We start from the raw sequence: 26,301 nt of genomic DNA on the forward strand, positions 1-26,301 counted from the left end.
GCATGTTCCGTAATTATTCCCCCCCCCCCCCCCTCACACACGTCAACTTTATTGCCCAAAAAAAAAATCCACCATGGCATCATGAATGGGTACCTGAAAACTTCGCGGTTTCAATGACCTTCAGGATAGTCTACACGTTCCCCTGCACACTCGGGGAAAATAACGCCAGTTCGTTGGCTGCTGACTTGTGACTCGTCTCAAATTGGTTTTCCTGTGATTTGTTACTTCTTTGGTTGAGGATTTCTCATTGGTAGAGACCTGAAAAATTCCCGGTTCATTACGTGCTATGCTAAAATTCAAATAATTATACCTTAGTGCTCCTTCTGCCATTGGTCTACTGTTAATCTGGAGGACTGAGGGCCAATTAGAGACCCTCATTCGTAGAAGTGTCGAATAACAGGCCACCCAGCCGAGACGACTCACAAATCAGCAGCCAATGAACAGTTGGCATTTGCCCGCGTGTGTAAGGGATATTGCAGTCTATCCTAAAGGTCATTGAACCCGCGATTTTTCCTGTCTCTACTCATTGGCCCAGAGTCGCCCAGATGAACAGTAAGCCAATAGTAAGAGCAGCTTAAAGGTATGTGTGTATGAATTTCAGACTATCGCGAAATGAATCTGTGAATTTTTCCGGTCTCCAATCATGAACAATACACCTTGCACTATTTGGATCTCGTGCACGGAGACATGATGGATCGATATACCTACAAGGTGGCTGCCTTGCGTGATGCTGTTGGTTCAGCTTGGAATTTGCAGTTTGTATCGTCAGTGCGAGGCTGACTGATCCTAATCAATTATGTGATCGCGCGTCATGTTGTCTCTGTCCTCTTTCATCGCTTTGTTGTTTAGGTTGTCCCTCAATTCCTGGAAGCACTGCAGGTAGTCCTGCCTGAGAACGGAAAAGGGTGGGGGGGGGGGGGGGGTTGGTCATTAGGGACAGTACAGTCGCGCCTAGAACATTGTAGCCGGGCATGTACCAGACTTGCTGACAGGTAAATATGGCCTTAAAGGCACTGTCGCAACGTAAAAATTATGCTTTCAACGCCTTCCAATAAAGTTGTAGGGTTACAAAAAACCGAAAACGTAATGTTTGTTAGGCAAGTTTGATGACTTGAGTTTCTGTCAAATATTTGGCATGTAGGTTATAAAATAAATTTTAATAAAAAAGTGGCGATCGAAAAAGGAAATGACATCCGTTACCTTCGCAAAGAATCTTTAAAATGGCGAAGAAACATGTGTTATAAAAGTGAAATAACTGAAATAATGATGATATGAATAGAGAATGCAGTTTAATTTCTAATATTAATTTAACTTGTTTAAGTTGTAAGATTCCAATCATATTTAGTTATTCGGTAAGGCAAAAGTAAATGCTAATCAATGAATTCTAATCACACTGGAAAAAAATAATACGTGTGTTCAGCCTTTAAAACGCGCCGGTCGCAAACGGACAGCACTGATCAGCATTTCGTGTAGTTCTTATTGGCTTTTGTGCCTACATCGTCCGTTGTTTTCCGTTTACCTTTTTTGAAACAGCAACCGGAAACAGTAAATAGCATGAGTGTTCTTCTTGGGACAAAAAAGTTCAAGTTGACCAATGTTTTCGGACCAACGCCCACGACGTCCATGACGTCAGAGTGACACGCGGGCCAATCAGTGATCAGTATCCATCGGACACAATTTAGGACATTGCAATTGAAGACGGACCTTTACAGTCCAAAATACTCGTTGACATAAGTTATTTGAATAACCCAAATTCCTTTTTTTTTTTTTCTTTATTCAAATATCCCCTGTAAAAAAAATTATTGCATCCAATTCGAAGCATCAATTAAAATATTATCCAGTCAGTTTTATGTTTAGATACCAAAAATATCAACAAGGACTGGTGCGTATAAAAAATCTTGTTTTTATAATAATAAAATATTTATTTGTTTTATTTATACACATCACAATTTTGGTTTTCACATCACATAGTACGTTCAAAATATAATATAAACTAATGCTAAACTGTGTCATTGCATTTAACTCTCGCATACAATTGTAAAAATATAAAAGGTAGTCAGTATATATATATATATTGTTTTCATTTGTAGGGACTTACTTTGACTAGAGTAAATGTAATTTTGCTTATAATACTAACATAAATTTTACATAATTTAGTTTCACGCATATAACTTCAAGAATTCTGTCAGTATCACTGTGAGATACTCAGTCTTCAAGTGCGCTAGTGGTCGAATGGGAAGACGGTCAAATGGGGAGAGGGGATAGGTACGTAGCGGAGCATGCTCTATGCTAGTTTGTAACGGCCGGAAGGGAAGACGGCAGGGGAGAGGTGGAAATGGCGTAACAGTGATGCTACGGAATTCTCGTAACGTTGCTTTTATTTGTCTAGTCCTCTGTTTTCGTAACGTCTAACGATTGACGCTACCATATTTATTTTATTTTATTCAAAGTGTTTATAATTTATATATTCGCGTGGAAAAGAGTTATTGATTGTTGCAATTAACTTTATAAGCATCACTAATTTTTATGTAAACAATGTGATTGAAAATGAAAAAAAAAGTATGGAGTTAAGCTTTATTAAGTGTTATTTAGTTTTTGGTGTGTGATCATTTTGATTTGACATGTCAAAAGGACTTATAGACTCGTGAGATAGACTTTATAAGTGTAATTTATTTTCGATTGAAGTTTTTTTTTTTTGTTCTTCCATTTTATTCAGCCAAAGACCATGATTTAAAATAAAAATATTAAAAAGACAGAAGCCGATAATATGTGTTATTGAAGACAACGTGGGAATAAACCACCAAAAGAGGCGCCAATAAGTGCCAGTGAACAGATGCGATAATACAGGGCGCGGAAAACAGTTTTTTTTTTTTTTTCCATTTGAGATCATATCCGCATCCTTACTATTCTCAATTATTATCTCTTGTTTGATTAATAAAAATTAATAACTTATCTCTATATGTAATAACAAATCAGTTTAACTTAACTCGCGCGTGGACTGCATGTTAAAATTTTTTTTATCGGTTGTTTTTCCTGCCACTATAATATCTCGCGTTATGGCTTTTTTTTTTTTGGTATCCATGGCTAAACGACGCTAACCTATCAATCACAAGCAAACACATAATATGTGTAGTTCTGAGGTAGGTACCTACTTGAGAAACCCCGCTAAGTTTGAATGAGAAATGACTGCTTATGGAGTAAATGTAGGTAACTAGTTGCTGGGTTAAAAGTATAAAATCATCTTATATTCTTATTTGCATTTGCACTGCCAACACACACAAAAAATATATTATACAATCATAACCAGTTACAAAACACACATCTAAAAGAGTCAAAGTACCAAAATATATACCTGAATAACCAAGAAATTTGTAACTTTTTCTTACAAACAAGTAAAATAACGATTGACTCAAATGTAGTAGGAACAAAATCATTGTCAGTCAAATACCTGTTCGCTATCGAACAAGAGAATATAATTAAACTATTGTATGGCTCCAAGATTACGTCCTTACCATTTGCACATTATAATAGCAATAATGTCATCACATTCTAGAATGGTTGAAAAATCTCTGTAAAAGTACGCCCTTTATAGTAGAGTAGAAACCTTTTTGTGATTTTATTGTTTAAATTAATAAATATAACACGAATCAACAATAGTATAGAAAACATATAAATCATGAATGCTAGCCAAATGTATTTTTCGGTATGATTTTTAATTTGAAAATTGATATATTCTGTGCTTAAAAAACTTTGGCTTAACTCAAACCATTTTTGAATTCCTCATTAAAAAAGTTGTTGCAAATTTTAATGATAGTAACAGTCTTTTTCTGGTTACATAAAGATTAATTTTGTTTGAAGAAACAAAACTTTGCAGAATTGCAACATTTCAATGGTTCATATTTAAAAAAAAAAAAATATTTTATTTTGTTCTAAAAATATTATTTGTTACCGGTATAGCAAAGAAAGTGTTCTACGATGAGGACGTAAAAATAATAAAAAAAGAAGCTAAAAACTACAGCTTTCAGTAGTAGTAAAAAATTACAAACAACCTTTTAAGAATGCATAGAAAAAGGAATTTGTAAACATGGAACCACACTACAGAAAACTCGAGTTCACACTCACAAGACAGTCTCATAGTGGAAAAGTTTGCACAAATACACGTGAAGGCCAAAATTGGCTCATCAGAACATTAATCTCCACAAAGTCACATGCCACCACAAAAGGCACTGTGAAATGGATATGGGTTAGTTCAGATCACATTCTTCGATATATTCACAGCCTTTACAATCCCAACGTAGTTACCATTTTTTACATGTCCAGTTAAAAGCATATACACTGAGATAAAATATACGTATTACATATATCTCAATGGAAATTATATTCTACACCACCAGCAACCCTCCTAGACAATAAAGACCTGTGTTGGAGATGCCTTATGAATAGTGCCACAATATTTCATAGATTCGTTGGGTAACTAAGTAGACTTGATGCACATATGCATGTGCTTCATGTTGATGATTGATTTACTGTTCACTTGTCTTGCCCTTGAAGAGCTTGAGACAGTTAAAAACAAGGATAACAAGTGGTTTCCCAATCAAGCACAGTAACCTGTCTAAGGTCGTGACCTCATTATAGACCAATGAGCATTAAAAAAATGTTCTTTGAATGATTTTTGTAAAGGGTAAGATTGAGTCAGAAAATTTTCATGGACATATGCCATTGCTGGTTTTCACTGTATGTTACAGAGAAATTAAAAAAAAAATATATTACAATAAAGATGAATATATGTACTTATGTTTAATTTCAACGCTGGGTTCGTTTGCGTGTCGCTATGTTGCCGTTCTGTTGTCAGATTTTGTCGTTCGTTCGTCTATATGTCATTCTGCTATCCAAGAATTTGGTTTTAATTTTCTGTTCTTGATACAACTGACTTTTCATTGTCATCTCACATTTTTCTTCTGTGCCGTGATTTTTTCCCCCCGACAAATTACTTCCACAGAATTATTTGTGCTGTTTACACATATTAACACATTTAAAATTTGCTGATATTTCTAGATTTTTCTGTGTGTTGGTATATTCATCTTTCTTGTCCGACCTGTGATTTCTCGAAAACCGACAATGACATATGTGCATATATATATTTAATCGAGCATTATAAAAAGAGACAATTGGATTCAAGCAATTTGAAACTGAGCTGGAGTTAAATGAATAAGCGAAATAAACATGGCTCTATCCACAACCAGTCCTACATCACTCGAACTACTACATATAAACAATGGTTTAGAATGTCCCATGTAGGCCTACAGCTAATCCGGTTGTTGGACCAAAGTTCGGTAACTGATCACTCAAAAACTTATTCTAAAATGTTATGGCACCCTTTCTCTCTAATCTTTTTTTCAATGACCAATATAACGATATAATATTTAAAATATTTATTACAAATCCACAATGTTGTTCCGTTCCCAGCAAACGTATGTCACATTTCACTAAAAAGAAAGAAAAAACAAAAAAAATAGTAGTCTATTTTTCGGAACTGAATGAACAACTGCAGCTCACCAGAGATCCGAAATTTGGTTTCGATGACCATAAAATGAAATAGCAGACCTTTTGAGACCGTTAGAGTAGGCACGATAAAGCGCTGCAAGCACCGACGTGTTCACAACTAATACCCAATCACACATCGATCGTCCGCCCTTCGACGCTAGGTCATCTCACAAAAACAGTAGTTTTTTAGCACAGAGTCATCGACGCACCAACTCTGATTACCGTACCTGCTTAACCTGTTGATGTCCCCTACCAGTTGAAAATTTGACTTCTCGCGATGGTGCCTAACCATTGCCTCGAACACACCGTTCCCGGGAGATGTCTCGAACTGCAGTAAATACTCGCCCACTTCAGCGCTATTCTCATCTGTCTTCTTGCTTATTTTAACCACTTTTTCCAACGAAAGTTGGGCGCACACTGCTGCAGTATGATTTGTTAGTTTGTGAGTATGGCTTACTATATTTTTAAGCCTGCTTACCACATATTTCAAAGCCGCCACGCCAATTAAATCGTTATTTGGAATGTCATGATACCACGCACAGGAACACCATTCGGGAGGTATGCAAGCATCTTCACAACTCCTACCAACAGGCACTTCTTTGAACAGGTTTATGCTGGTCTTGCAGGAATGCTTGTTCCAAGACTCATCCCCTTCGTCGGTGCTTTCAGACCGCACCAGGTTGTACTTCAGTGTCCTGTACACGTCGAAGGGCGATGTCAGCCGGCCGCCGTTTATCCTCAGGTTCCTTGCCGCCAGCTCGTTCTGGTCCCGAAACCATTCCGGGAGCCAGATGTACAGGAAAGGGAGCTTGTCTTCCAACCGTCCGAGGGGGTGCTCGGCAATCTTGCCGAACCGCATCCCGTGATCGCTGAAGAACACGACCATGGTCTTGTTCATGACCCCGACGTCTTGGAGATGTGAGAAGAAATCCAGGAACTTCGCGTCGAACGCCGCTATGTTGTTGTGGTCGTCGTGGCTGAAGTTGTTCAGCCAGAACATCCCGAAGAACGGGCGCTTCCTGAACGTGGCCGCGAAGTCCACCGCGTACCTCAGCACGTGGTCCGTGATCTCCATCATGTCGAAGCACGAGGTCCACGAGTTGCTGAACCTGGAGATTATCTTCCTGTAGAGGACCAGCATGTAGGCGCGCAGGTAGTAGTCTGTCGGCTGCTCCGAGAACCCCACATTGAGGAAGTTGAACGTGCTGATGTCGGGGGCGTCCTCGCCGTACGCCGTGACGAACCCCCGCTCCGAGTAGTTCCTCCAGAGGAACGGGCACCCGTCCAGGACTCTGTCTTCCGAGGGGAAGCAGGTTCCGTTCTTCGGGTAGTGGATGCGGAGTCCCGTGAGCAGAGGGAAGATGTTGGGGAAGGTGTTGAGCCCAACCTTGTTGTAGCCGGCCATCTCGAACCAGCTGTTCCTCTTCAGGTAGGTGAACGTCGACGGTAGCTTGCGGATCAGGTTGAGTCGTGAAGTCGCGTCTATCCCCAGCAACAGGACACTTAAAGAGTCGGAACTGGTGTCTTGAAGAGCTAAAAGAAAAGAAAATAAACCTTTACAATAAAGTAGACTTTTTTTATTGTCTGCACTTTTGCTTGAAAAGTAGTAACATTTTCATTTAGTCGGGGCTTTAGTATTTCTAACTGAACAATGGATGCTCAAAATCATAATACTCCATCTCTCTAAGTCAAGTCTGTATGTAGCTTCACAGCAAACAGTCCTGAAACCCAACTGCCTCTAAGTGATTGGAACTCAATTCTCTTGTCAAGTCCTGGGGAAAAAAATTGAAATGAAGTGGCAGATCCTCTGATGCAGGTATACTCGGTCGCCTATTGGCCAAGTCAGGTTTGCGAAATGGATTTGTGTTTTATAAGTCACTCCCTAATGAAGAAGATCTCTCGCCGGGGCTAGGAGAGTTGCCTTTGGGCAAATCCAGCATGAGACAATGTTTTCGCCAGTTATCACCTCTTGACTGAAGTGTTAGTTCACCTTTGTTGGAAGTGTAGTAGTTTAAATTGTGGGAACAGTTTTAAAATGGCTGCATTTCATGATGTGTCAGTGCTTAACGACAATTATTTTAATTCATGCTTAGTAACCATCATCAGATGTGGTCAGGCACCATTTCCACAATTTTTTTTGGGTGTTACGATATGGTGATGAGGTAAAAAAAAAGACATCACAACATGCTGAATATTCCTAACTCCATGATTTGATAGTAACAAAAACTTTCATAGAAGGAAGGATAGTTTCAGTATGTAGAATTTTTTTAAAAAAAGTTACCCTTCGTCCTCTTCTTCGTTTTCATCTTGCGCAGAACGCTTGCCTTGATGGGCACCATGGCGTGCATGTTGGAGTAAACTTCCTTGGAGAACACGGACAGCACTCGCGTGAAGCAGCGAACCAGAATGAACTCTGTTCCCGACGGCAGGAGTGTTTCTTCTTTGAAATACGTGCAGTTGGTCAACCTGGAATGCACACAATCAGTCTATGGATTCTGACGTCCACGGCTCTGAGGAGAGACGGAGAGGAACTGGCATGTTGCGGGAGAAACTCTTGATTGCCGAGATTGAGACCTAGTCTTTTTTGAAGTAGTCTCGGGCCCGTCCGCTAGATAGCAGCTTTCATAATTTGTCACTAACATAGCTACATCAATTGTGAGAAGTAACACATCTCCTCTATCATCATGCAAACAAACCAGTGAAAATTAATTTTTTTTTTTTTTGGTGTATGGCATACCAGAAACACTTCATTTCCTACTCAGTTATAGAGAACTTGGTTTTTTTTTTAATTACATAAAAGATTAAGTTTTTTTTTGTTTAACAGCTTGGAAAGAAAATGCTAGGAAGAAGAGCAAAGATGCCATCATGTAGTAATAATTACTAAAAAAAAAAAATCGTAATACCAACACACCTTCAATAAATTAGCATTAATTTAATTACAACCAAAACAGCACTTCTTACCTCCATGGGATCAATAATTTAGCTGTTTAATAGATGTACTAAAATTATGATGATGAAAATAATTTTCGTATCTCTTAGATAAAAGTATTTAAGAACAATAAATTTTTTTTTTGGGGGGGGGGGGGGGAGGGGGAAATGAACCTCCAGAGCTAAAATAAAATAAAAAAATTTAATTGTTTGAAACCAGGAAATATAACACTTTATTTAACGATTTATCCATAAAATATATCTGCAGTCACACGTCTTGTTGCTAGGTTAATTTTTTCATTATCGCCAGTTTTGTGTACAGTATAAAGCCTCAAGTGAACCTGGCAATTTTCTCATTTACTCGGTATTCGCTTCATGCGATCGTAACACTATGGAACATTCGCTCCATGCGTCCGCAACACTATGGAACATTATCTCCACGCGTCCGCAACGCTATGAAACATTCGCTCCACGCGTCCACAACACTATGGAACATTCGCTCCACGCATCCGCAACGCTATGGAACATTATCTCCACGCATCCGCAACGCTATGGAACATTCGCTCCAAGCGTCCGCAACACTATGGAACATTCGCTCCATGCGTCCGCAACGCTATGGAACATTATCTCCACGCGTCCGCAATGCTATGGAACATTCGTTTCACGCGTCCGCAACTCTATGGAACATTCGCCCAATGCAGTGCTGACAACACACGTTGGTTGACTCGGCGTTGCCAACCGGACGGCAACAAACTCACTCGTAGCGCGCGTCCGCTCCGCCGTCGTGCTTCTTGTCCCTGGTGGGGGTGGGGGGTTTCACGGGGGCGGGGCGGGAGGCGGTGGAGTAGCAGCAGCTCAGCTGCCCCCCGGAGGTGGCGTACAGCGCCGCCGCCCCCGGGTCGACGCGCAGCTGGAACCGGCCGGCGGGTCCGGGGGCGGGGGAGACGGCGGTGAGCTGCGCCCACTCCGAGCAGTTGGCGACCCTGGGCGGAGCCATCAGAGGCCGCAAGGACTCGTGGAAGGGGTCCACATTCGGGATCTTGCAGCCGGCGCTCCAGACGAGGAACGGATTCTTTGCTGCCAAAACAACAATTAAAAATATAGCCAGTCATGAGGACCGTCAACAGAAGTGAAAACTTAAAACTTTGTTTTTTAATGTGTAATATAACATAATTTCAACGTAAAATGTATATAATTAAATGATTTTGGAATTATGTCAGTAATGTTGTCAGCATGATATCATTTATCGTTACATCATTTTTTAGACACAACAGAAGTTCTAAGTTGTGTGTTTCTTCGTTGCGTGTTTCTAAGTCATGACAGTTCTAAGTTGTGTGATTCCACACATTGTGTGTTTCTAAGTTAAGTGTTTCTAATTTATAAACGTAACTTATGACTAGAGACTGGAAATATTCGGAAGTTCAATGACCTCTAGGATAGACTCCACAATCCCCTACACACTCAGGCAAATGCCACCTGCTCATTGACTACTGACTCGTGACACCTGTCAACTGAGATGCTTGCGATTCGATACTTTTTTTTGGTCGAAGGTTCTTCATTGGCTCAAAGTCCTTCAGATAAACTGTGATTCAATCACAGAAGCAATATAAAGATACAGTTGTTTGGATTATAGCATATCGTGAAATGAACCCGCGAAATTTTTCCGGTCTCTACTTATGACAGTTCTTAAGTTACGTGGATTTTTTTCGAGATTTCTATATTATGATGTTTCTAAGTTGTGTATTCTAAGTTATGACAGTTCTAAGTTGTGTGTTTCTAAGTTTAGTGTTTCTAATTTATAATCGTTCTAACTTAACACAGTTCTAAGTTACATGGATTTTTGTCGAGGTTTATAAGTTACGGCGCTTCCAAGTTGTGTGTTTCTGAGTCGTGCGTGGAAGAAGGGCGCCGGCCGACGTGCATCTGTGTGACCGCTAGTGGTCGCTGGTGTCGCCGGCAACTCTCACCCGGGTCTGAGGCCTGGAAGAAGGGCACCGCGCGGCTAGGGGGCCAGCGGTCGGCGCGCGTGTCGCCGCAGCACCGCGGCGCCGACAGCAGGCCATAGAGCACGATCAGCGTAGAGACGGCCACCACCAGGAGCGCCAGCAGCCGCGCGGAGGGGCGCCCGTCTCCCCGCCGTCGCAGCATCTGCGGGGGCCGTCCACTCGTCAAGAGAACACGACCTGAACGTGAATGATGTCCGCAGGCTTTCACACGGCCATTGTCCGAAGTAGCTTGTGGCTTCTGGGTCGTAGCCGCGTACCCGACGAATGATTTCCACCACCGTTTTCGGTCAAATCAAAATTCAAATTCAAAAGGTTTTATTTACACATACTTTACACTTTACGCAGTTTCACATTACAACTAAACACTCCAGCAGAAGCCAAGCTACTTCAGGAGGAACAGAGCCGGATTTAGAGGTCTGGAGGCCTCGGGGTAACAGAGGAGCAGAGGCCCCCTGGCCCCATTAATTATTTTCCAAATAAAATGTATAATTTTTTTTTCAGTCGAGTTTTCCAATAAATAATTTATTTTTAAATCAAGTAGTTTCTCTTAGTATTTTAAAAAAATAACATACATAAATATAATCGGTTACAATAATTATATGAAATTAAATTTTAGTGTTAATGAATATTTCTGTTAATGTTTAACAATAATATAATCATGTATGTACAAAGTACTGTAGGTGATGGTAATACAGCGAAAAAAGAATATAAAAGGATTTGTGGAGGCCCTCAGTTTGTGGGGGCCCTCCGTTTGTGGGGGCCACCCGTTTGTGGAGGCCCCGGGGCTTTCGCCCCGGTTGCCCTCCCCTAAATCCGGGCCTGCCTGTGACCAACAGGTAGGAACGTGAATGGTGTTCGCAGGTCCTTGCGGCCATTGTCCAGGGGCAAGTGCCCCCCCCCCCCCCCACCCCACGAAAAACCAGTTGTCTGCTACATTAATATTGCCGACAAAAATGTTTGTTTCTGAAACCAATAAAATATTTTAATGTAATAAATTAATTTCTTGTAGAATCATAAAAATCTGGTGGTTGGATGTTGTGTGTAGTGTGAGTAGATTGAATACAAATTTAGTAATTTTAAGACATTTTTTTCTCTGGCTTCTCTGAAATCCTAGAGTGGCCCCTCCGAGGTGAACCTCTGGATCCGCCACTGCGACAGAGATGTGTAAGGTTGGCGTCAAGATTTAAAAAAAAAGAAAAGAACGATGATGGCAACATTAGGTCGTGTGCGCACGAGATTCGACGGCAGTGTTTTCGATTCCACAGACTTGACAACATCGCACAGAAACAGTAGTAGTGGTACGTGACTTTCACCACAGATGGCAGCACCGTGGTTACACATTTCCTTTCCATTCACGAAGTCACTTCCACTGAGAGCTACGTCCGTTTGTCATTCTTTCGTACGTCAACGCCACACAGCCAGACAAGCGATTTTGCAACCCTGACTTTGTCCGCCCGTCAAAATATTTTTTTTCCTGAATAAGTGCTAACAATCCATGTTTTGCTCGGAAATTTGTGTAGATGTTTCTTGCTATTTGTGTCCTGTTTATGAGCGTGTTCCTGTTTATGAACGTGTTATATTTACATTTCCTAGAAATGTAAATCGAATTAATACGCTCCTCACCGAGTGGTTGCGGGGGGGGGGGGGGGGGGGGGGCACCTCTTCCGTTTGCGAAATGGTGACTGTGAAATGGGGTCAAAACTATGTTTCACAGAAAACTTTCTGTGTATGTCAAAGTTTTCTGCTCATTGCACACGTGTAGGCCAATATACAAGAATTTGTAAAAATGACTGTAAGTAAAAAATTGAATGGTTTTTGTAGTTGGCTCCTGATTACGAATTGTGTAATATTGTCGGTTTCGTTATAATTTTATCTGGCGACTCTGCGAATGCAACAAATAGAAAATAAATAGAGTATAAAAGTGTTGATAATTTTTTCTATGTTCGTGTTTTCCTTCCAAGAGTTATTTATTTACTCGATGCAAACAAACTCATGAAAAGAAACAAAAACATTGATTAAAAAAAATATTCAGACAAAGGAAATGTCTACTTCGAATCGTTTCATAACCTACAAAATTGACTGACATAAAAATACGTCAAACCAGGTAAGTGTCAATTGTAATATGGGACAGTTATTTTTAGCGGAATGATTTCGAGACTGGCTGTACGCCATAGAAGCACGTGGCATAGTCTGTTTCTCGTGATTGGTCGGGTTTCTCTAGGATGCATGTCTACTGTCAGCGCACGAATCACAGCGATTCTTGTGCGGAAGTAAACGCTTCTTGAATGGCCCGGCCAATTGCTCAGATGGCAGTAGCTTTTCTTGCAAACGGCCGCCAGTTAAAAAAGAAAAGAATGGTGTAGGCATAGCTTACCTTGTTGTTTCAGTCTAATAAGTGTCTCAATTGTTTCGCAAAAAAAAAAAATCTACCATATGCTATTGCTTTTTCGATACATGATGCAGAAGAATCATATCCTAAATATCACAATCGGCATTTGAATTTTCATTGCTAAACTACGAGGACATCTAAGGTCTTTGTTTCGCTATTGCCATTGGATGCATTAGTTGAAAATTTCCAACAAAAATTAGCGAATGACACTGGTTGCATAAATCATCCAACGAATTTCTTAGGTACCTACCTCGAATATGAATTCACCAAAATCACTTTGGAGATTTTTCAACGGAAACCTTTTCCAAAATATAGTTTTGGTCTACATCATGAACACATTTTATCCCTCCAGTGTTCACTATGTTTACAAAAAAGGGAAGCCTGCAGTTCACAGATATGAGAGCAACATCCGAACAGTTCCAAAGATAAAAGAATTTTCCCATATTGCAAGGATTTATATTTTTTACAGTCACAGTATTTGTTCAATAATGCTAACCTTTGATTTTAGTTACTATAACATAACATAACCTACCCTCCGGAAAAAAAAACTATTTTTATTACAATGACCGAACCTAACCTAACATAAATTTTTACTTCGTCAAACTTCGAACTGTTCGGGTTGTGATTTTTTGATTCCATCTCTGTGAACTGTAGACTGCCCTTAAAACAAAACCCAGAACTCGGAATTTTGGACACAACTTAGAATATCCAGTTGTCTGGAACTAGATTTTATGAGCCCTTTTCAATTAAAAGTCTGTAGATTTACTGTGATTTCTTACAGCGTGTTACCTATGCATGGGAAAAAAATATTCCTACTTATGTCTTAGCCAGTGATAATTTTCCTCGCTACACATTTAAAACTGGGCGAATGTGAATAATCTTCAAAAAGAAACCAAGTACATATTTAGAAACTATTCTGCCTAGAATCTCCAAGCGCGTATGCTGGTCAGCATTTATTGAATGATACCGAACTGCACAGTGAGTATATTTATTTTCGTTGAATTAAATTCGTATTTTATTTTAATGGTAGATTTCAAGTTATTATACCCCATAAAAGTACTTAGATCCAAAAACTTCTGTTTGAGTGAATTTTTGATCAAAGTGGAAGAAAAAATATAAGGGCTAATGAAAAAATAATATTTACTCCCTTAGTAAGCACAGTGTTAAGTCCTTTGAAATTTTGTTGTAAAGCTTCCAAATATTACCAAAATATGTTGCTGGGTGTTTTTATAACTGTAAAATTTAGTGTAAGGAATGAATAAATTGCATAAGTAGGTGGTAGTATTGTTGAAGGAGATGGGTGTGTTATTTACATTGCATTTATCACCAGCAGCCCATCTGAGATCCTATCCATCTGCGCTTGCCCCATGTAAAACCCATGGCCATGTCCTTCTCGTCGAGAATATTCTAGAAATCCTACGAAAATGCTGAATGCATTGAATCAATCACACCCGAAACATTTTTTATCGTGTGGGATTAGGCGGAAATATGTTCGATCGACACTTTTGGGAAATTTGGTAACAGCAAGGATGACTTTTACAAGGAGTTTTCCAAATGTTCCATAAGTTTCCAGAAAGCGTCAGAATTGTCAGGGAGTTTCAAACTTTCGGAAATTTCCAGAACATTGCAAAAATTTATTAATTTCAAAAAGTCTACCTGCACCTGTATGATTAATAGGGAGGAATGTAGGCCTATTATTTAGGTAGTATCCATGTTTTTTTTTTTTTTTAATGTGTAAACATCGTAGCTCCCAGTACACGGCACTTGGTAGGAGTATTTCCGTGAATAATGGAACGGAAGCCAACGAACGGAAATGTGACACAAAGATGGCGGGCCCACGTGTAGCAATATAAACCCGTATATTATAAAGAATTTTTAATTTATATTTAATTATTTTTTGTATTTTTATATTTATATTTACTTTATATTTACTTTATATAATGAGGAATATTTAAAGAATTCTACATTGAATTTTCTTTTCCGAGTTTTGTATTAGGTACAAGTTTGTGAACAACGTGAGAACACATGTTATACCGAGGTTAGATGTTTACACATCACTAGAGCGAGAACTGAAAGATTTTATAAATAATTTCTTCAGCCGCGTTTGTGCGTTTGTGGGTTCGCGTCACCGAATTCTGGTGATATGGTACCAAAAAATCATTTTTTCGCATGCATTTGACATAGAAATTCCATTTATTAAACATTTTAAAAACAAAAGTTTTTTTTAAGTTTTCACTTCTGTCGACAGTCCCCATGACTGCCTTTTCGTTTGTGTGTGTGTGTGTGTTTTTTTTTTCCTTTCAATTCTCCTGCCTTTCGTTTTTGAAGTGAAGGTTTGGATAGGGAGTAAATTCATGTAAGTTGTCATCGACATGGTCACGTGATGTGTTAATTCTTATTTTTATATTTCAAGGATGAAACTTAATTTATTCTATTTTTAAAGATACAAGTTTTTAATTTTATCTTTATTTTACCAAAGAAATTGTAACGTTATTGTGTGGTACATATTGCGAGTAGGTATTGAATATTTTTAAGTAGGTAGGTACCTAGTTAAGTTGAGGATATATTTTTATTTTGTTTATATATTTACGATGTGAATTTCTTCAAATGTCAGGTTATTGATTTATTGGAGATAATGTTGATTATTTGTAGATTTATGTTAACAATTTTTTTTATTCTTTCAATGAAAAAACTTTATTTCTTCTAATTTTAAAGTTATTATTGGTAGGGGGCAAAACTTATGGGTTCGCGTCACCGACATGCTAGTGATATACCTACTACCAAAATCATTTTCCCCACGTACACTTGACGTAGAAATGAAGTCCTATTAAACATATATTTAAAAACAAAAGTTTTTTTTTTTTAATACTCACTTCGGTCGACAGTCCCCCATGACTGCCTTTTTGTTTGTGTTTTTTTTTCTTTTCTTTCAGTTCTCCTGTGTTGTTTTCCCGCGATATTTGACGGTTGCGATGCCGAAGAAGGTTCGTTTCGCCGTGGACGCAGAGAGGTGCGTGGTGATGCAGAACTTCGCCGAGAGGGGGTGGATCCAGGTGTCGCCCCAGGAGGACTGGAACATCTACTGGTGCGCGCGAGAGTCCGTGAAGGCCCGCCGGTCAAACACTTCCACGCCGGAATGTTCAGTGTGTTCTCGTGCTGTTCGTGTTGTTCATCCCATCTGCGAACTTTTCCATTTTCTACTTTTTAGTATTATTATAGATCCAAAAATTTTGTTCGCAGATTTACATTGTTTCATAATAGATTAAAAGTAGGGGAAGCAAAGGGGTTCTGAGGCACTCAAAGGATATGCAAATTAGGTAACTAATCACTGTCCCCTTCCATCATCCCCCTTTTAGGTCTTAAATAATTTGTTCTATTGTTCTATTCCCTCCCTCTCCGGGAGGCTAAAACCATTAATTAGAGACCGGAAAAAATTCGCGGGTTTAATGACCTTTAGGTTAGACTCCAATATCCTTTACACACTCGGGCAAATGCCAACTGTTCATTGGCTTCTGACTTGTGATTCTTCACAACTGGATGGTCTGTGATTCGACACTTCTATGAGTGAGGGTCCATAATTGCCCCTCAGTCCTCCAGATTAACAGTGGACCAATGGCAGAAGCGACTAAGGTACAATTATTTGAATTTTTAGCAAAGCATGTAATGAACCCGCAAAATATTCAGGTCTCTATTCATGATAGATTAAAAGTAGGGGGAGCACAGGGGTCCTGAGGCACTCAAAGGATATGCAAATTAGGTAACTAATCACTGTCCCCTTCCATCATCCCCTTTTAGGTCTTAAATAATTTGTTATATTGTTCTATTCCCTCCCCTTCTGGGAGGCTAAAACCATTAATCATTATTTATTGATTTTTCTTTTCGTTTATGATTTATTGGTGTATCTGTTAGGAGTATGAAAGAGAGCTTGATAGAGTGAGAAGGGGGGAAGGAATAGAGGAGAGGTGAGAGGGAGAGAGTGTTGGTAATGAGAAGGAATGTGCGTGTATGTGGTTTGGACAGGGGTAGATGACAGCAACAGAACCTGTATGCTCCCCTTACTATTACATTCTAGACTACAAAAACCTTATTACATATCTGCATTGAGTTAATGATTGGACTGTAGTTATGATCAAATTAATGAGCCAATTTCTTGGTCCATGCTTGTTATAAAAGTAAACAATGGAAGAATCACACATACACACGGTCAGCTTTGTGACTGTTATATTTCAGGGCTAGAACCCAAGGATGCCGTGATGTGTTTAGAGTCGACAATCGTTTTCGCCTTCGAGATGACCAGTAAGCTATTATTTAAATTGTTATTTCTCAGATTTAAGGATAAGGCTATACATATGTTATAAACTACTAGCAGCGATGACTAGTTCGCTTTTACTTTAGAAGCAAGATGGTTAAAACTAACTAAGAGTGTCGATTCATGGATATTGTCTAATGAAGCAGCTGAATCGTCCCCAAATTATTGGTAAAAATATTACCTTGTTTCACTTCTTTGCAAATGACAGTGCACAATCACTAAATCTAACTTTTTTTTTTAATTTAACATTCATTAGACATTAAAAATTAAGGTGACTTCTTGTCAAAGCGTATGCTTCAGCTAATCTTCTTGATAGCATTCCTAAGTAATAAACACCAATTATCTTAAGAAAAGTAACAAATGGCAGCCAGTGGGATTGAATTTCAAGGTTATAAAATATTAATTTAATCATAAAAATATGTCATGCTTCGAGATCATTTTACAGCAGAATTAAAATATATAATAAAATTAAATGACAATGCAATAATAGAACACTAGATTTTCTTGTGCTTGAAACCATTTTTAACATATTTAGAACATAAACAAACATGGCTAAAATCGCACCCAAACAATTGGTTTCTATTGGTCGCACGGAGCAACGTAAATCGAGGAGCTCAGGATTGCAGAGCTAATATGTATGGGTCTGTCTCAGACTGTGTGCGATTATAGTAAAACTGTTCTGTGAGATCCATCTTCATTTGTGTGATCTGTCTCCGTTCCCTTGGCAATCTTGAACAGGCCTAAGCATGACCTGTGATAATTCTAAATTTACTGTGAGAAATATGCATGTTTTCTCCTTCTTAAAGGATGGTCAATCACTTCCCGAATAGTGGCGAGATATCGAGGAAGGACCGTCTGGTCAGAAATTGGAACATCTACTGCCGATCATGGAAGAAAAATAAGGGTTCCTTGCAAGACATGGACTTCCTGCCCACGACCTATATCCTTCCCGGAGGTAAGCCTGTCATTTCACTTGTGAATTAAAAAACATGTAACATATGCAGTTTTTTTAAGTGATAGTTTTTTGCTGTGGGGACTACAATTTTCGAACATTATGAAAATTTTCATAGTGTGAGGGAATAGTTAGTTAATATGGTGGTGATGGAACCTTAAGTGGAGGGGAATAGTTAGGTATGTAGTGGGAGAATCGTTAAAGGAGGAGACTGCAGGTGAGAGGTAGAATTGATGCAGCAAACTTGGACACTTACACACTTGCATACTTGCACACTCGCACACTTTTACAATAGCCAAATTTGACACTCGCATACTGAAACATATTTTTTTTTTTGATATGTGACCTCAAACAAAAATAATTATGTTTCCAATACCTAATAATACAATAAGCAAGAAGTTCCACTTCTGTCCCATGTGACCTACATGCACACATATATTTCGTTTAGCTAAGAAAAAATTATAAAAGTCAAAAATTTTTTATGTATAACTTCTCAGCTTTCGGTGTGCGGCAATTGGTGGAAGTAATTTTGTGAATGGAACGGAAGTCGAATGGAACTGAAATGTGTAACCAGGATGCTACCATCTGTGGCAGATTGGAACCAAATTTCAGAAAGACAAAAGGGGAGACTTTTTTAAAATTAACTGTTTAGTGAATTTTTAACAAGATGGACGGTATTCCAATAAAATTCCTTGTCGAAAATCACATTCAAAGCCAGGGCTTGGTATTTTTTTTAAACTATACTTCACTTTTATCGGAGCAGTTTGATTATATAGTTTAACAATGCAAAACTGCAATGGTGTGTGGTGTAAGGAATTGTATTAGACCAGGGCCCTCTCACACATGCAGACTACAGCATGCTCGTGGAGGCGGTGAAGAGAGAGACCGGCGCGATGTGGATCGTGAAGCCAGCCAGCTCGTCGCAAGGGGCCGGCATCTTCCTCATCAACAAGCTAGGGATGCTGAGGCGACTCAGCTGGGAGAGCAAGCCATCCTCGCACAGCAGCATCCTGAGTGGCAGCTACGTCGTGTCCAAGTGAGTCCCGGACGCGATCTCATCCACCAGCGTGTCCGCCACACTGCTAAGTGAAACTTCTTTTTGACAGAGAAAGGGGGGCTACAATTTCCAACAAAATTTCCATTATTGAATGAGGCATCACAATGCATGCTGGGCATAAGCTAGTCATGTATGCATTTAACCCACAGTAATACTCATTACATAACAGAATAAAGGTATAGTGATATTTCAAAATTATGGAATCAAGAAGCCCCTCTTTGAAGGGGTCTGCTTGCAAAATCCGAAAATGTGAAGAAAGGAAAGACAAAGATTACCCACACTCCTTGGATTCCAAAAGATTTTTTTCCCAAGCTTGTGTTTGATTGATTTATTAAAAAAATATTTTAAAAAATTCAAAAACTTATTTAACTCCAAAATTTAATTTCCTCGTTATCCTCATCCCAACATACCTGCACAAGACAAATTTTCTCTACCATTTAAGCCTTCTAGTGAGTTGGCGGCATACAAAAGTATAAGTACTTGACAGACGGCTCGGCTTGTTGACGGACGGACAGATGGTCGGGTAACAGACAGGGAACCACCACAATGCCGAAATGCCAAATTGACAACAATGTTGACAGCTAGAAAACTACTGTGTACCACAACACCGAATTACCACAATGCCGAAATACACTAACGCTGAAAAATGTCATTGGAGGACTGCCAAAAAGGTTAGGTTTGTTTAGACTAGGCTAGGTGAGACTAGGTTAGGTTAGGTCAGGCTAAGCTAGGGTAGGCTAGGTTAAGTTAGGTAAGGTATATTACACTAGGTTAGGTTAGGTTTGATTGTGGTATTTCGGATTTAAGGTACATTTCAGATACACACACAAATTCATTCAGTTGTTACTTCGACATTGTGGTAAGCAGCAGTTTTCTATCTGTCGGCGTTGTGGTCAATTTTGACATTCGGCATTATGGTATTTCAGCGTTGTGGTAAATCGGCATTGTGGTAAGTCGGCATTGTGGTACAGTCGGCATTGTGGTCAATCATGACATTCGGCATTATGGTATTTTTGTCATTGTGGTAACGACCCGTAACAGACAGATGCGATGGATCATTGAGAGTCCACCCTCATTTCACCCATCCCCCGTCATCGCTGCACGCAGGTACATCGACAACCCGCTGCTGATCGGCGGCAAGAAGTTCGACCTGCGCATGTACGTGTTGGTGACGTCGTTCAGGCCCCTGAAGGCCTACCTGCACAGGCAGGGCTTCTGCCGCTTCTGCACCGCCAAGTACACAACCAGCGTGCACGAGCTAGACAACAACTACATCCACCTCACCAACGTCTCCATCCAGAGTCAAGGGGTGAGTGCACTCTCAATGAGGAGGCCAAGGTAACATCGAGATACCATCTTTGTACCAATGGTGTCCAGGGAAATAAAAAAACAATGTACATCTTCATTTTCACAATTTTTCTTCGTGCCTGTCACACTGTAAAATTTTCGCGTCCAACACCTTCCGATACATTGTGTCAAATTAAAATTGGAAGGTTATGGACATCACCGAAAAAGTCACTTGTACAGCCATGTTTGATTTGATAAGTTGAAGATCTTGAGTTTCCATAAAATATTTTGCATAAATAACGGGTTCTAAATTATTTTGGATGTTGGATGAAATCTGCCAATCAGAATTGTGCTAGCCGAAACAGAACCAACATCTGTTTCCGTCAGACCAAAAGTTATTTTTGATTGTGTGACATGATTTAAAACATATTTGAAGTTGTCTGCCGAAAATTTATTTGATCACACAATACGAATGAGAGTGCGCATGTTTGTGGAATCAGTTTGTATTGATGTGGCAGGGCCTGCGATGATGTGTTGCAGGGCGAGTACAACTGCATGCATGGCGGCAAGTTGAGTGTTGAGAACCTGAGGCTGTTCCTGGAGAGCACTCGTGGCAAGGAGGTCACAGAGAAGCTGTTCGCCAGCATCTCGTGGCTCATCATGCACTCGCTCAAGGCTGTGGTGCCTGTAATGGCCAACGATCGCCACTGCTTCGAGTGCTACGGCTACGACATCATCATCGACAACCGCCTCAAGCCCTGGCTCGTCGAGGTACGTACACCTTCTCTAGCTCTCATCGATGGTGATGAACTTATCAGAGCTCTTGGTCAAGGCTGTGAAAGTCATAATAGCCAATAAGTGTTATTGTTCGAGTGCTATGGTTATGACATCATCGACGTCTGTTTCAAGCCCTGGTTCTCGAAGTATGTACACATCGATGGTGATGAACATGTCGTAGCTCTTTGCCAAGGCCATGAAAGCCATAATAGCCAACAGGTGCTCTTTCTTGTGTTAAATGACATAAATTCTAATTAATTTTTAAATCAAAATTATCATGCATGGTCAAGTGCCATTCCCTTAATGTTTTAGGTGCTTCAATATGGCGATGGGGAGGTAAAAAATTGATTACAACTACATCACAGCATCCCAATTGCTGTAGTTTCCTCACTTCTTGTATAGAGCAATATGAAAACATCAAAACTTAAAGTAGTGGTTGTACATTGCACGATAATGCAGGTGAGGTTTTGTATTGGAATCATAAATTAGCTACTGGCATAATTAGCGATGGACACGACCAACTAGCTGAAGTTAAAAATAAATTGTGATGTGACTGGGAAAACCTTGGAGGTTCTTTCAGCATTTTTTTTAACCATTAAAATCAATTAATCTTAGTATAAGTTAAGGGTTTCTTTGGCTGGACTGTAGAACAAGCCTTGTGATCTGTAACGCAGGTGAACTCATCTCCTTCGCTCTTCTTCACCACCCAGAAGGACTACTTCTTGAAGCTGAAGATAGTGGATGATGTGCTCTCCATCGTGCTACCACCAGATGGCTTCCCAAGGTATCATCATCTGGCCTGCTGGTGAACCATTATGAAATTGTATGTCCATAAAAGAATGTCCTAGTTTCAATGGTACGTACATCATAACAGTTTAGTTTAGACTATTAACAACAAATCATACATCAAATTGAAGGTAATTTAACTTCTTTTTTCTTCTTACGAATGTTCAATGTGTGCACCTTTAGTTATACTGTACACATCCAACGTAAAGTCTAATTCATCTCACACCTTTGTTAACAAGTCCAGAGTCATGGAAGCAATAGCCTCTTCAATTCTCTGACGCAACTCTGGCAAGTCATTAGGTAGCGGCAGAACGTATAATTCGATCTTTTATGAAGCCCAAAAGAAAAAAAAAATCGCATGGTGAATGTGGATGCCAGCGAAAAAAAATCTCTGTCGTCTCGAACTGCGTATACCATCGGCCGATGTTATTTTGCCACATGTGTGATCACGATTAAACTCTAAACGAAATGTATTTTGAACTGAAATTACAGATTCACTCTTAGCAAGTTCCAGAACATGAAATGCTCTACGTTCAGGAGTCGCCATTTTGCATGTCGGTGGCTCTGCAAGCGAGAAAACAACTAAGCAGAACTCGCGCATGAGCCTATATAACACTGAGTTACTCTTTAATTGTGACCTTGAACCAAAACTCTACAACTCTTAGAGTTGAGACTATTAAAATTTATAACTGGTACATTCTTTTATGGACATACTGTACATCCCACTGACTGCAATGAATGGTAGTGTGGGCTGTTGTCACACTGCACAGTTGAACGGGAGTGATTGTCAGTTTCTACTAGGTGTTTTAGTCTAGATCACTTGTTCACACATTTAATTTTGATAAATTTACCTAGTGCAGTCTTGTGTGACCTACATTGTTAACTATAAGAAATATGGTCGAAAGAATTTCCTGCCAACGAACACGGTGGAAGTTTCAGTCAAAAGTGGCAGAAAGGCATAGTATGACACCAGCTTTGAGGTTTCTTGCTGCTGAGGAAACTAAAAGTAGATTTTATGATTTCATGCATAGTTTCGCATATATGCATTTCCTGAATATGCGCAGCGTGTGTGTGCCCGGGTAGGCTGGGACCTTAATGGGGGTGCCTCCCATTTCTGGTCATAATTTTATATTTATATCTATCACTGATAAACTTTTAGACTTTGTCAATTGTTTAATTTACAACGAAATGAAAAAAAATATATACATACAGCACATACTTTTTGCATAAATATCGGTCAAAGTTACATTTTTAACGTTTTTTGGTTGTAAAAATAAGTAGTATTTAATTTATAGCAACAGAAACATTTTAGGTTTAACTGCAATGCCACTGGCTACTTCATGACATGGTTTGCATTTCTATCACAAAATGTCTCATTTCATGTTTCTTGGCCATCAAAATCGTAACACATTTGAGAATTTTTTTAAATGCCAGGTAAAATCAGTATTTTCTGAACGAAATTCAAACCATTTCATGAAGTAGCCAGTGGCATTGCAGTTAAACCTAAAAAAGTTTCAGTTCTGAAATAAATTAAGTTCTCCTTATTTGTACAATGCAAAAAAAAAGATAAAAAAATGTATCTTTGGCAGAAAGTATACAGTGTATATATTTTTATTCATATCGTGAGAGTTAAAACAATTGGGAAAGCCTGCAAGTTTATCTGTAATTACTGTAAATGTAAAATCTTGACCTGGATTGGGAGGCACCCGGTTAACGGCTGCTGTTCGCCTCGACCTGTTCCAGCGCCAAGTGGGACAAGACTCCTTCGAGACGCGCGATGGGCGACTTCGATCTGCTACTGGACGAAGAGCTGGCTGCGTCGTGAAGCGTGACTCCAGTGCAGCGCGACGAACAACCGAGTGTGATCCGCGTTCCGAAATAAATACCTACTGTCGTGGTGGACGCGCCAGCTGAAACACGAGGAGACGTTCCGAAAGCACATTTCGTAATTTTTTTTCCCTCGAACACGTACACTTTATTGCCCAAAAAAAAAGTCCACCATGGCATCATTAATAAGGACCTGAAAAATTCGCGGGTTTCGATGACCTTCAGGATAGTCTACACATTCCCCTGCACGCTCGGGGAAAATAACGCCAGTTCGTTGGCTGCTGACTTGTGACTCGTCTCAACTGGTTTTTTCCTGTAATTTTTTACTTTCTTTGGTTGAGGTTTCTCATTGGCCCTGAGTCGCCCAGATGAACAGTGAGCCGATAGTAAGAGCAGCTTATAGGTATGTGTGTATGAATTTCAGACTATCGCGAAATGAATATGTGAATTTTTCCGGTCTCTAATCATGAACAATACACCTTGCACTATTTGAATCTCGTGCACGGTGATATGATGGATCGATATACCTACAAGGTGGCTGCCTTGAGTGATGCTGTTGATTCAGCTTGGAATTTGCAGTTTGTATCGTCAGTGCGAGGCTGACTGATCCTTGTCAAGTATGTGATCGCGCGCCATGTTGTCTCTGTCCTCTTTCTTCGCTTTGTTGTTTAGGTTGTCCCTCAATTCCTGGAAGCACTGCAGGTAGTCCTGCCTGAGAACAGAAAAGGGAGGGGGGGGGGGGGGTTGGTCATTAGGGACAGTACAGTCGCGCCTAGAACATTGTAGCCGGGCATGTACCAGACTTGCTGACAGGTAAATATGGCCTTAAAGGCACTGTCGCAGCGTAAAAATTATGCTTTCAACGCCTTCCAATAAAGTTGTAGGGTTACAAAAAACCGAAAACGTAATGTTTGATAGACAAGTTTGATGACTTGAGTTTCTGTCAAATATTTCGCATGTAGGTTATAAAATAAATTTTAATAAAAAAGTGGCGATCGAAAAAGGAAATGACATCCATTTCCTTCACAAAGAATTTTTAAAATGGCGAAGAAAACATGGGTTATAAAAGTGAAATAACTGAAATAATGATGATATGAATAGAGAATGCAGTTTAGTTTCTAATATTAATTTAACTTGTTGAAGTTGTAAGATTCCAATCATATTTAGTTATTCGGTAAGGCAAAAGTAAATGCTAATCAATGAATTCTAATCACACTGGAAAAAAATTAATACGTGTGTTCAGCCTTTGAAACGCGCCAGTCGCAAACGGACAGCACTGATCAGCATTTCGTATAGTTCTTATTGGCTTTTGTGCCTAAATCGTCCGTTGTTTTCCGTTTACCTTTTTTGAAACAGCAACCGGAAACAGTGAATAGCGTGAGTGTTCTTCTTGGGACAAAAAAGTTCAAGTTGACCAATGTTTTCGGACCATCGCCCACGCCGTCCATGACGTCAGAGTGACACGCGGGCCAATCAGTGATCAGTATCCATCGGACACAATTTAGGACATTGCAATTAAAGACGGACTTTTACAGTCCAAAATCCTCGTTGACGTAAGTTATTTGAATAACCCAAATTCCAATTTTTTTTTTATTCAAATATCCCCTGTAAAAAAAATTATCGTATCCGATTCGAAGCATTAATTAAAATATTATCCAGTCAGTTTTATGTTTAGATACCAAAAATATCAACAAGGACTGGTGCGTATAAAAATTCTTGTTTTATTAATAATAAAATATTTATTTAATTGATTTATTTATACACATCACAATTTTGGTTTTCACATCACATAGTACGTTCAAAGTATAATATAAACTAATGCTAAACTGTGTGATTGCATTTAACTCTCGCATACAATTGTAAAAATATCATAGGTATTCAGTATATATATATATATATATCTTTTGTTTGTTTTCATTTGTAGGGACTTACTTTGACTAGAGTAAACAATATTTTGCTTATAATACTAACATAAATTTAACATAATTTATTTCACGCATATAACTTTAAGAATTCTGTCAGTATCACTGTGAGATACTCAGTCTTCAAGTTGAGCGGTGACGCCACTCCAACGCATGCGCTAGCGGTCCAATGGGAAGACGGTCAAATGGGGAGAGAGGATAGGTACGTAGCGGAGCAAGCTCTATGCTAGTTGTAACGGCCGGAAGGGGAGAATGCAGGGGAGAGGTGGAAATGGCGTAACAGTATGCTACAGAATTCACGTAACGTTGCTTTTATTTATCTAGTCCTCTGTTTTCGTAACATCTAACGATTGACGCTACCATATTAATTTTATTTTATTCAAAATGTTTATAATTTATTTATTCGCGTGGAAAAGAGTTATTGAATGTTGCAATTAACTTTATAAGCATCACTAATTTGTATGTAAACAATGTGATGAAAATGGAAAAAAAATGTATGGAGTTAAGCTTTATTAAG

General features: G+C 39.3%; 2 protein-coding genes across 4 annotated transcripts; one reads left to right on the top strand and one right to left on the bottom strand.

The window, feature by feature from the left end:
* Nucleotides 1-3,247: 3,247 nt before the first annotated feature.
* Nucleotides 3,248-13,259, bottom strand: LOC134541049 (uncharacterized). Its single transcript, XM_063384190.1, has 5 exons — nucleotides 13,118-13,259; nucleotides 10,440-10,620; nucleotides 9,231-9,549; nucleotides 7,826-8,010; nucleotides 3,248-7,077 (listed from the first exon to the last, which is right to left on the bottom strand). The coding sequence occupies exons 2-5, from the start codon at nucleotides 10,618-10,620 to the stop codon at nucleotides 5,702-5,704; spliced, it is 2,061 nt and encodes a 686-aa protein (XP_063240260.1). The 5' UTR covers nucleotides 13,118-13,259; the 3' UTR covers nucleotides 3,248-5,701.
* LOC134541051 (polyglutamylase complex subunit TTLL1-like) lies at nucleotides 12,444-23,974 on the top strand. 3 transcript variants are annotated; one of them, XM_063384191.1, is made up of 9 exons: nucleotides 12,456-12,582; nucleotides 15,801-15,952; nucleotides 17,098-17,163; nucleotides 17,983-18,131; nucleotides 18,978-19,164; nucleotides 20,293-20,494; nucleotides 21,013-21,243; nucleotides 21,924-22,033; nucleotides 23,779-23,974. In XM_063384191.1, the coding sequence occupies exons 2-9, from the start codon at nucleotides 15,840-15,842 to the stop codon at nucleotides 23,858-23,860; spliced, it is 1,140 nt and encodes a 379-aa protein (XP_063240261.1). In that variant the 5' UTR covers nucleotides 12,456-12,582; nucleotides 15,801-15,839; the 3' UTR covers nucleotides 23,861-23,974. The 3 variants fall into 3 exon arrangements, with proteins under 3 accessions (XP_063240263.1, XP_063240261.1, XP_063240262.1); XM_063384192.1 differs by lacking the exon at nucleotides 12,456-12,582 and adding an exon at nucleotides 13,489-13,845; XM_063384193.1 differs by lacking the exon at nucleotides 17,098-17,163 and having other exon boundaries at nucleotides 12,444-12,582.
* The last annotated feature ends 2,327 nt before the right edge of the window (nucleotides 23,975-26,301 follow it).

This window comes from Bacillus rossius, chromosome 18 (assembly GCF_032445375.1).
Source record: "Bacillus rossius redtenbacheri isolate Brsri chromosome 18, Brsri_v3, whole genome shotgun sequence".
In the NCBI taxonomy this organism is placed as follows: Eukaryota; Metazoa; Arthropoda; class Insecta; order Phasmatodea; family Bacillidae; genus Bacillus; species Bacillus rossius.

Excerpts from the sequence above, each read along its gene's own strand:
- LOC134541051 (XM_063384192.1), top strand. Across the intron at positions 17,164-17,982 it reads TTTCGCCTTCGAGATGACCA|GATGGTCAATCACTTCCCGA; the intron begins GTAAGCTATTAT and ends TCCTTCTTAAAG. Across the intron at positions 19,165-20,292 it reads GGCAGCTACGTCGTGTCCAA|GTACATCGACAACCCGCTGC; the intron begins GTGAGTCCCGGA and ends CGCTGCACGCAG.
- LOC134541049 (XM_063384190.1), bottom strand. The coding sequence starts at position 10,620 with ATGCTGCGACGGCGGGGAGACGGGCGCCCCTCCGCGCGGCTGCTGGCG. Across the intron at positions 9,550-10,439 it reads CTTCCAGGCCTCAGACCCGG|CAAAGAATCCGTTCCTCGTC; the intron begins GTGAGAGTTGCC and ends TTGTTTTGGCAG. Across the intron at positions 7,078-7,825 it reads AACGAAGAAGAGGACGAAGG|CTCTTCAAGACACCAGTTCC; the intron begins GTAACTTTTTTT and ends CTTTTCTTTTAG.